The 11,234-nt window shown below is 45.9% G+C and overlaps 1 protein-coding gene across 1 annotated transcript; it reads left to right on the forward strand.

Moving 5' to 3' along the window:
- The first annotated feature begins 4,175 nt into the window (after positions 1-4,175).
- On the forward strand, positions 4,176-10,720 carry LOC121276401 (fucolectin-1-like). Its single transcript, XM_041184752.1, has 5 exons — positions 4,176-4,211; positions 5,192-5,259; positions 6,118-6,394; positions 8,296-8,457; positions 10,134-10,720. Exons 2-5 carry the CDS (start codon positions 5,193-5,195, stop codon positions 10,144-10,146), a joined length of 519 nt encoding a protein of 172 aa, XP_041040686.1. The 5' UTR covers positions 4,176-4,211; position 5,192; the 3' UTR covers positions 10,147-10,720.
- The last annotated feature ends 514 nt before the right edge of the window (positions 10,721-11,234 follow it).

Here is an 11,234-nt window from a genome sequence, read left to right on the forward strand (position 1 = left end):
ACACCGTTTACATTTAAGATCAGATAGTACCTGTCAGCTCTTTGCAGAGAGGGTGAAGGGAACCAGGGACGAAGGAAGAGAAAGGGCTGACTAAAAGCTTGGTCAAAGAGGGAGGAGAGAATTCCAAAGCGTTGGGCCTAGGTTACAAGAGGCATGGCCATCAGTGGTTGAGCGAGAAAACTGGGAGAAGGTCACAAGCAGTTGTTTTTTAAACATCTCAGAATGTGGGCATCATTGGCAAGACCAACATTAAATGCCCATCCTAGTTGTGCTGAGATAGCGGTGGTGAGCTGTCTTCTTGATCTGATACAACTGAGCGGCTAGCTGGGCTATTTCAGACAGCAGTTATACATTGATGAAGCTGCAGACATGCACTGGTCAAACCGGGTAAAGGTCTATTGGAAGAAATTTTACATTCCCTGAATTACTAGCCCAGAAACATATCATTATGCTCACTTACCCTTAGCATGCAGCTACAGCAAGCAGTTAGGAAGGCAAATGGCATGTTGGCCTTTATTGTAAGGGGATTGGAGAACAGGAATAAAGACATCTTGCTAGAGTTTTATAGGGCTTTTGTGAAACCACGTCTGGAGAGTGCAGTTTCTGGTTCCATGTCTAAAGAAGGATATAATTCCATTGGAGGAGGTGCAGAGAAGGTTCAGTAAATTGGTCCCTGGGAGAGGTTTGTCCTGTAGCTCACCACCTTCTCAAGGGCAACTGGGGATGGGTAATAAATGCTGGCACAGCCAGCGACACCCACATCCCGTGAATGAAATAAAATAAAGAGGTGCAGAGTAAATTGAGTCACTACTCTCTGCAGTTTAAAAGAATGGGAGGTGATTTCATTGAAAGCTACAAATTCTGAAAGTGTTTGACAGGGTAGATGCTGTTTTCACTGGTCGGAGAATCTGAAACACAGGGACACAGTCTCAGGATAAGGGGCTGGTCATTTAGGACTGAGATGAGGAGAAATTCCTTCACTCAAAGGGTTGCGAATCTTTGGAATTCTCTACCCTGGAGGGTTGTGGGTGCTCCATCGTTGAGTACATTTAAGGCTGGGATAGACAGATTTTGGGTCTCTCAGGGAATTAGGGGAAATGGGGAGTGGGTGGGAAAATGGAGTTGAGGCAGAAGGTCAGCCATGATGGTATTGAATGGTGGGGCAGGCTCAATGGGCTGAATGATCTTCTCCTGCTCCTATTTCTTAGGGCTGAGGCCAGGGAAAGATTTCAATACAAGGATAAGAATTTTAAATTGAGGCTTTGTCAGACTAGGAGCCAATGTATGATATTGAAAAAGGGCTGTTTAGTGAACAGGACTTAATGAGTGTTTGGATGTGAAGATCCTAGTTTTTGAAGGTGGGAAATGGAATAGTCAAGCTTGGAGGTGACAAAGACACAGATGAGCTAGGTTGATGTGGGGATGGAGAGTTGAGGATGTTACAGAGTTAGAGATAGCTGGTATTTGTTTTGGAGAAGATAAGAGGTTTGCATTGAATATATTCCTGAGATTGGGAACTACCCAGCTCAACTTGAAACAATGGCTGTGGAGAGGGCTGGCGTCACTGCTGAGGGAACAGAGTTTATGTCAGGGGCTGATGACAATGGCTTTAGACTTCCCAATGTTGAACTCCGGAAAATTGTAGCTCATGCAATACTGGATGACTGAACAAGCAGTGTGACAGCACAAAGGCAATGGGGGTGTCGAGGGGAGGTGGTGACATAGTGATATTCTCACTGGACTGGTATTACAAAGACCCAGGGTAATGCTCTGGGGACCCGGGTTTGAATCCCATCACGGCAGATGGTGTAATTTAATAGAAATCTGCAATTAAAATCCAATGATGACCATAAAACCATTGTCGATTGTTGTAAAAACCCATCTGGGTCACTAATGCCCTTTAGCGAAGGAAATCTGCTGTCCTTACCTGGTCTGACCTGAATGTGACTCCAGACCCACAGCAATGTGGTTGACTCTTAAATGCCCTCTGAATAAGGGCAGTTAGGGACGGGCAGTAAATGCTGGCCCAGCCAGCGATGCCAACATCCCATAAAGGAACAAAACAAAATGTGGTGGAGAGAGAGAGTTGGGTTCCATCGGGGGAACTTGCATTGGAGACAGTTCAGAAAAAGTAACCAAGCTGATCCTTGGGATGAAGAGGTTATCACTTGAGGAAAGGTTTAGTAGGTTGGGCCTATATTCTGTGGGATTTAGATGAATGAGAGGCGATCTTATAGAAACATTTGAGATCCTGAAGGTACTTGGCAGGGTTGATGCTGAGAGTATGGTTTCCCTCGTGGGTAAATCTAGACCTGGGAGCACAGTTTCAGAATAAGGGGTCTCGATTGAAGACGGAGATGAGGAGTATAATGAAAAAATTGGTACAGAAGGGTGCCATTCGATCCATCGAGTATATGCTAGCTCTCCACAGTGAAGTCCAGTTTGTCCCAGTCTCCATTCGATCCCTGTAGCCCTACAAGTTTATTTCTTTCTCCTGTATATCCCATTTCCTTTACATCATCCCATCTCCCTGTAGGCAGCAATTTTCAGGTCATTACCACTCAGGACATTAAAACATTTCTTCCTCACATCGCCTCTGCATCTATTGCCCGAAACCTTAAATCCGTGTCCCCTACTCCTTGTACTAGCAGCCAATGGGAACAGTTTTCCCTTGTTTACCTTATCTAAACCTGTCATCATCTTGTACACCCCTATCAAATCCCCCCTCAATCTCCTTCACTCCAACAGTTCCAGCTTCTCTAACCCTTGTAACTAAAATCCACCATCTCTGGAACCATTCTGGTAAATCCCCTTTGCACCCTTTCAGGGAGCCTCTCACTCTTCCCAAGTGACCGGAACTGGATGTAGTACTCAAGTTGTGACCTAACTAGGGCTTTCTGAAGGTTCAGTGTAATCTCCCTACTTTTGCACTTAATGCCTCTATTTATGAAGCCAAGCTCCCCTAATGTAGAATAGTCACAGCAGCGAAGGAGGCCTTTCAGCCCGACATGTTTGTGCTGGCTCTCAGCAAGAGCAATTCACCTGCTGCCACTCCCTGTCTTCTCCCCACAGCTCTGCAGCTTTTTCCTCTTCAGATAATGATCAAATCCTCTTTAGAAAGCCATGATTGGACTTCCCTCCACCAGACTCTCAGGCTGTGCATTCCAGACCCTAAACACTCGCTGCATGAAGAAGTTACCCTACCTGGAGCTCTCCTGTGAATCTTTTCTGCACTCTCTGTAACGCTGTCACATCCTTCCTAAAGTGTGGCACCCAGAGCTGGACAAAAGAATCCCACTGTAGCTGAACCAGTGTTTTATATAAGTTAAACATAACCTCCTTGCTCTTGTACTCTATGCTCCTAATAAAAAAGCCCAGGACACTAAATACTTCATTAACCGTGCTCTCAAACCTGTCCTGTCACCTTCAATGATTTATGCATCCTTACACCCTGGTCCCTCACTCCTGCTCCCCTTTAGAATTGTACCCTTTATTTTATATAGTCTCTTCATGTTCTTCTACTGAAATGAAGCACTTCACACATCTCTGCACTCATTTTCATCTGCTACCTGTCCAGCCATTCCACCAACTTGCCTCTATCCTTTTGAAGTACTACACTATCCTCCTTATGGTTCACAATACTTCCAGGATTTGTATCATCTGCTGATTTTGAACGTGTGCCCTGTACACCAAGGTCTAGGTCCTGACTTCAATAAAAACAGAAAATGCTGGAAATACTCAGCAGGTCAGGCAGCCTCTGTGGAGAGACATTCTCCAGGGTCACTTTGTGCACCTTTACTAATCCCTCCTCTATCCTCAGGTGCTCTTATTGATTCTTAAATCTACTCATTTCACTTTCTTGAACATTTGGAGGTGCTGTGTTTGATTACTGTGTGTTTGATTTCTGGAAGCCTGTTCACTCAGCTCTCCTGAGCTCTCACTGCACTTCTCCTTTCAAACAGATGATTCCCTCTTTCCCCATCCTGTTTAACGGCTCTACACATGTTACACATTCCCCCAGATCTTCTACTTCTGAGGGGATTGCTCAAATTATTATTACCCAAGATTGACAAACAGCATCAAACTTTTAGCCAATAGAAACCCAACGTCAGCAGCATGTGACCATTCTCACCCTGACCCATCTCTCCACTGCTGTGATATAAACTCTGATCAAACTGGGTCTCTCAGCAACTGTGAAGACCCTGCACAAGGTGAGGAAATTTTCTCAATCTCTTTTCCTGAAGCCTGAGTGAAGTCCACAAATTGTGGAGTGGGTCCATGCTGGGTCTATCCTGAACACTCCTGTTCCTCAATGCGCATCTTAAATCAGTGTTAGTGCTTACACTCAGTAGAAGGGACATAGGATAAGGAGCTGCTTCCTCCATTGGGTTCCAGTGAAATGAGTGAATGAAATGGAGAGAGATCCAAGGTTTACTCAGTATCTAAGCCGTGCTGTAATTGTCCTGGGTGTGTTTGATGGGGACAGTGTAGAGGGAGCTTTATTCTGTATCTCACCCCGTGCTGTACCTGTCCTGGGAGTGTTTGATGGGGACGGTGTAGAGGGAGCTTTACTCTGTATCTAACCCCGTGCTGTACCTGTCCTGGGAGTGTTTGATGGGGACAGTGTAGAGGGTGCTTTACTCTGTATCTAACCCCGTGCTGTACCTGTCCTGGGAGTGTTTGATGGGGACAGTGTAGAGGGTGCTTTACTCTGTATCTAACCCCGTGCTGTACCTGTCCTGGGAGTGTTTGATGGGGACGGTGTAGAGGGAGCTTTACTCTGTATCTAACCTCGTGCTGTACCTGTCCTGGGAGTGTTTGATGGGGACAGTGTAGAGGGAGCTTTACTCTGTATCTAACCCCGTGCTGTACCTGTCCTGGGAGTGTTTGATGAGGATCATAAAGATGAGCATTGACCAATTGGGCTAAATGGTCTCTTTCTGTGCTGTACATATGATGGATGTAGCCATCTCCCAGCAAGTATGAACTGTCCCAGTAAGAGTCAACGGTCAATGAGAGAAAAATTAATATCTTCCTAACCTGGCTGGGTGATCAACAGAGTCAAATTCCCCCAATAAATATCAATCCTAGTCTGAGTAATATCTGTCAGGGACACAGAAATCCTCTCTTGACAACAGCAAGGCCCTTTCTCAGTGTGAGTAACATTTCCCTGTCTGTGTCTGTTCCACAGAATGTCAGCTCATTACCTGCTGGTGTTTGCCTGTCTCTGGGGCTTTGCTAATGCCCATCCCTCTAAAGGTAAGACATTAACATCTTAAGTTGCAGCTCATTACCAACACGAGCAGGAAAACTATGCAGGATGTGTCTCATGTTCAGCCATTGTGTAATTCCCATTTAGACTGGTTATTAGTGCAGACTAGTACTGGTCAGACTGGGTCAGTGCTTGGTGACTGTGACCAGGTAAATTACGCTGTCCTTGTCTGAGAAATAACAGTCACAACTCCGATAGAGACCAGCAAAAAATCACCCCAAAATGGACAGTGTGTGTGTCTCTTACTGAGCGTGTGTGTGTGTGTCTTACTGAGCGTGTGTCTGTGTGTGTGTGTGTGTGTGTGTGTGTCTTACTGATCGTGTGTCTGTGTGTGTGTGTGTGTGTGTGTGTCTTACTGAGCTTGTGTCTGTGTGTGTGTGTGTTTTACTGAGCGTATGTGTGTGTGTGTGTGTCATACTGAGCGCGCGTGTGTGTGTATCTTACTGAGTGTGTGTGTGTGTGTGTGTGTGTGTGTCTCTTACTGAGCGTGTGTGTGTTGGACGTAGATGATAGTGACATGATACTGTACAGCTGGAGGCCATTCGGTCCATCGTGCCTTTGAAAGAACTATCCAGTTTGTCCGAGTCCCCCCAACTCTTTCCCCAAAGCCTGTTAAAATTTTCCCTTCAAATATTTCTCCAATTCCCTGTTGAATCTTATTGAATCTGCTTCCACCATCCTCTCAGACAATGCAGCACAGATCTCAACATCTCACTGTGGAGAAATGGTTTCCCCATCTCACCCCTGGTTCTTTTGCAAATTCCCCTAAATTTTAGGCGGGATATCTTTTGTCAAAGTTGAGTGGAAAGAAAAGTTTTAAACAACTTTCTTCCCCCTGATTCCAGGAAATCTGGCTGCCACCATTCGAGCTACCCAGTCCAGCGTTCAACATTTTCTCGGAGTCGCTCCACATGCCATCGATGGAAACGAGAACACTGATTTCAATGTGGGATCGTGCAGTCGCACGAGAGTGCAACGGTCCCCTTGGTGGAGGGTTGATTTTTTCTACCATTACCATGTCTACGTTGTAGAAATCACCACCAGCAAGGATGGAGGGGACTTGAGCGGAGCGGAAATTCGCATCGGAGACTCATTAAAAGAAAATGGCAATGCTAACGAAATGTAACGTACAAACACCCCATCATGTTGAAACCCCCTGTAACTTACCAACCCCACTGTAATGTACAATTGTGTTTATTTAACTCCCCTTGTAACATACAAACCCCCTTGTAATGTACAAACCCCACAGAGTCAACATGGTTTTTAAAAAAGGGAAACCATATTTAACCAATTTATTGGGGTTCTTTGATGGAGCCACATGTGCTGCAGATAAAGGGGAACAGGTAGATGTGCTGTACTTTGATTTCCAGAAGGCATTTGATAAAGTGTCACATCAAAGGTTATTGCAGAAAATAAAAGCACATGATGTAGGGGGTAACCATATTGGCCTGGCTAACAGGAAATAGACAATAGGCATAAATGTGTCATTTCCTGGTTGGTAGGATGTGGCCAGTGGTGTCACAGGGATCAGTGCTGGAGCCTCAACCTCTTACAATTTATATAAATGACTTGAATGAAGGGACCGAAGGAATGGTGCCTAAATTTTACTAATGACACAAAGATAGGTAGGAAAGTAAGTTGTGAAGAGGATGTGAGGAGGCTACAAAGTGACATAGATAGGTTAAGTGAGTGGGCAAAGGTTTGGCAAACGGAGTATAATGTGGGCAAATGTGAAATTGTTCATTTTGGCAGGAAGAATAAAAAAGCTTATAATCTAAATTGTGAGAGATTGCAGAGTTCTGAGATTCAGAGGGATCTGGGTGTCCTAGAACATGAATCACATAAGGTTAGCATGCAGGTATAGCAGGTAATTAGGGAAGCTAATAGAATGTTATCATTTATTGAGGGAAACTGAATACGAAAGTTGGGAGGTTATGCTTCAGTTATACAGGGCACTGGTGGGACCACATCAGGAGTATTGTGTACAGTACTGGTCTCCTTATTTAAAGAATGATGTAAGTGTGTTAGAAGCAGTTCAGAGAAGGTTTACTGAACTAATACCAGGAATGGGCTGAAAGCAAAATACTGCAGGTGCTGGAAATCTGAAACAGAAATTGTTGGAAAAACTCAGCATCTGTGGAGAGAAAAACCAAGTTAACATTTTGAGTCCGTATGTCTCTTCATCAGTATTAAAGAGAAGTAAAAATCTGGTGAAATATATACTGTTTAAGGGGGGTGGGACAGGTAGAGCTGGATTGAAGGCCAGCGATAGGTGGAGGCAAAGGAGAGATTGACAAAGGTGTCATAGACAAAAGGCTGATGGTGGTGATACTGGCTAAAGGAGGTGCTACTGGTAACATCAAGAGTAGAAAGCAGAATGAGCAAGTGACAGATGGCCCTAGTGGGGATGGGGTGTGAGAAAAGCTGTCACCAGGATTAGGCAGGTTGTCTTATGAGGACAGGTTAGGCTTGTATCCACTGGAGTTTAGAAGAGTAAGAGGTGCCTTGATTGAAACATATAAGATCCTGAGGGGTCTGGACAGGGTGGGTGTGGGGAGGGTGTTTCCTCTTGTGGGAGAATCTAGAACTAGGGGTCACTGTTTAAAAATAAGGGGTCACCATTTAGGACAGAGATGAGGAGAAATCTGTTCTCTCTGAGGGTTGAGAGTCTTTGGAACTCTCTTCCTCAAAAGGCAGTGGAAGCAGAGTCTTTGTATATTTTTAAGGCAGAGCAAGATAGATTCTTGATTAACAAGGGGGGTTGAAAGATTATCTAGGTGGGGAGGAATGTGGGGTTGAGGCCACAATCAGATGAGCCATGATCTTATTGAACGGGAGAACAGGCTCGAGGGGCTGAGTGGCCTCCTCTACTCCTGCTCCTAATTTGTATGTTTGTCTCTAATGTACAGAGTGTATTTATTTAAATACCTCTTTAATGTTCAATCTAGAGTTAGTCACAGATTTTGTACAATTGATTCGTGGGGACTGAGATTCTCTCTTTATTCTCACCCTGTCTCTTACAGCTGCGCCAAAATCGAGAGAATTCCAGCAGGAGGGACACAAAGATTTAACTGTGCAGGTCTCGGAGTGCACGGTCGCTATTTGACCATCCGTGTTCCAAACAAGGAGGTGGCCCTGTCGCTGTGTGAGGTGAAAGCGTTTGGAGCACATGAACCTCACGATGAGTGAGTATTGATTCTGAGGCTCTGTCTCCAGCTGGCTCCATCACCATCCATTCACTCTCTCAGCTGCTGAGATCCCTCTTGGAGGAGCAATGGTCAGTGCTTCAGGACTCTGCGGGTCCATAGCAGAGATCTCCACACACTCCCAGGACCACTGAGATTACCACGTTTATCTGTAAAAGTTTTTATATATCAGCAGGCCTGGGAAGAAATAACATTAACACTGAGATAGGGGAAAGGAAGTGGAAGAACTGAGGGAAGTTGGAGAGTGTGTCCACTGCCCCCCTGATGGTAACAGGGCAAGTAGATAAAGTGGTAATGAAGCTTACAGGATACTATCCTTTATTAGCCATGGTATAGACTATAAGAGCAGGGAGTTTATCCTCGAACTCTCGAAAACACTAGTTAGAACACAGCTGGAATACTGCATCCAGTTCAGGTTAGTGGATTACAGGAACGATGTGATCAGTCCGAAAGAGAGTACAGAGGGCATGGAGAATGAGGAAAGATTGGATCGGCTGGAGTTGTTGACTTTGGAACAGAGGAGGGTGAAGGAGATTTGATTGAGGTGTATAAAATTGTGGGACCTGGATAGAGTGGATACGAAGGACCTGTTTCCCTTCAGGAGGTCAATAACCAGGCACCATGAGGTTTGACAGCAGATTAGTGTTGAGAAGGAATTTTTTCCACAGGTGTCACTCAACTTCCCCATGCTCTGGCACCTCCCCTCTTAATCTGGGGTAGATGACCTGATTCATACTTGAAGAATTCACCTGACGTTCATCATTCACCCTCTTTTTTTTTAGTTTTATTATTATCTCTATCTCCCTCGTCACCCAAGGAGCCCTGTTTTTGATTCCCTTACCTTTCACTCTTGTTGGAATGTACCCAGCCTATTCCTGAAATTTCCCTTTTCCCATTTCCCATATTGCAGTCTAACAGGCCCTGCCCTGGAGTGCCAACCTCGATTCTGTGTTCCTGTCCGACAGCGGGACTTGAACTTACTGCCCTCTGAGCTGTGCCAGCCACTGGACGAGCCCATAGTGGCAGTCATGGGATCATTGTACCCGATAGAGTCCTGCCGAGCAGCCAAATCTCTGACTCACGTTGGGACTGACAGTGGGTGACATTGTCTGCATGGACTCACACTGACCCTTCAATCTGCTTAAGGATGTCCCCAACAATCAAGGGTCACCTTTCCCTGGTGACCAAGGCCCTGCCCACTGCCAACCTAATATGAAGCCATTGTGGGCAGCTCTCTCCACAAACCACATGTACTGTAGCATCCATCAATTTTGAAAAACCTGTTTCCACTCAGTCAGCACAATCCCTCCCTGTACTGAGTTAGCAGTGTTGCTGATGAAATCATTCCAATAACAGAAATGGGAATACCCATTTTTCTCTTGTTTTCTAACGAAGGAAACCTGCTGTCCTTACCTGGCCTGGGGCTTTAGATGTGACTCGAGAGCCTCAGCAATGTGTTTGACTCTGAAGTGTCTTCGGAATTGACCCAGCCAGACTCAATTGTATCAAACCACTCCCAGCAAGAAGGTGACTCACTCGCACCACCTCAGGGTCACTTAGTGATGGACAGTAAATGTTAGTCTTGCCAGCGACACCCACGTCCTGTGAATGAAACAATAAAAATATTCTTCATTGACACTAGTTTTGTTTTCCAGACATGAACATTGAATAATCCAAACTGAAATCGCCGCTCGTTTGGAACGATCCATTTTGTGCTTCGAGCTTATGCAACCAATCAGGATCCTTCTCAGCTTCTTCTCTGGGGCCACACTCTCTGCAATGCAGCTTTAAGCAATGAGTTCACACAACCAGTCTGTCTTAAGAGTTTGTGCAACACATCCAAGAACAGGCAGTCGATGTGTTCTCAGTCAAACAGCTTCCATCGAGAAATCAGAGGCAATAGGACAGAGCTCAGTGAAAGGACAAGAGTCACCAGAGAAAGAGTCTGTCAAACACTGTCCAGAACACAGGAGTCCAGAGAGATGGATCAGTCCTCTCTCTGTCCCACTGACTGTCAACTGGAATTCCAGCTTTAATGGAAGACCTGCAGCTCTGAAGAGAGGCAGGATTAATCCTGGAGTCTGTGCAATTTACCCCCATCAGTATCTGTCCAATAAGAGCTCAGTACAGATTGACCATTCACTATCTGCGCTGTTTAGTTACTGTTCTGGGAGGATGTGTGTGTGATCTATAACCCGTCATTTCTGATTTTGAACAAAAATCAATAAAATTGCTGATTGTGGATCATTGTTACTGTGTCTGTTCTGTTCACTCTGTCCTGCACTGGACACTCAAACTCAATCCACACAATCTCACTTCATTCAGGAATATTGCTTAACTTTTCACTCTCCCATTTCCCTATTGTACCCAGAAACCAAGACCCTGCGGGACCTCACCCTTCCCCACACCCCCCACCCATAGACCCTCTCCCTTCCCCCCACCCCCCACCCATAGACCCTCTCCCTTCCCCCCACCCCCCACCCATAGACCCTCTCCCTTCCCCCCACCCCCCACCCATAGACCCTCTCCCTTCCCCCACCCCCCACCCATAGACCCTCTCCCTTCCCCCCACCCCCCACCCATAGACCCTCTCCCTTCCCCCCACCCCCCACCCATAGGCTCTCTCCCTTCCCCCCACCCGTGGACCCTCTCCCTTCCCCCACCCCCACCCATAGACCCTCTCCCTTCCCCCCACCCCCCACCCATAGACCCTCTCCCTTCCCCCCACCCCCCACCCATAGACCCTCTCCCTTCCC

Source organism: Carcharodon carcharias, chromosome 3 (genome assembly GCF_017639515.1).
Source record: "Carcharodon carcharias isolate sCarCar2 chromosome 3, sCarCar2.pri, whole genome shotgun sequence".
Classification (NCBI taxonomy): Eukaryota; Metazoa; Chordata; class Chondrichthyes; order Lamniformes; family Lamnidae; genus Carcharodon; species Carcharodon carcharias.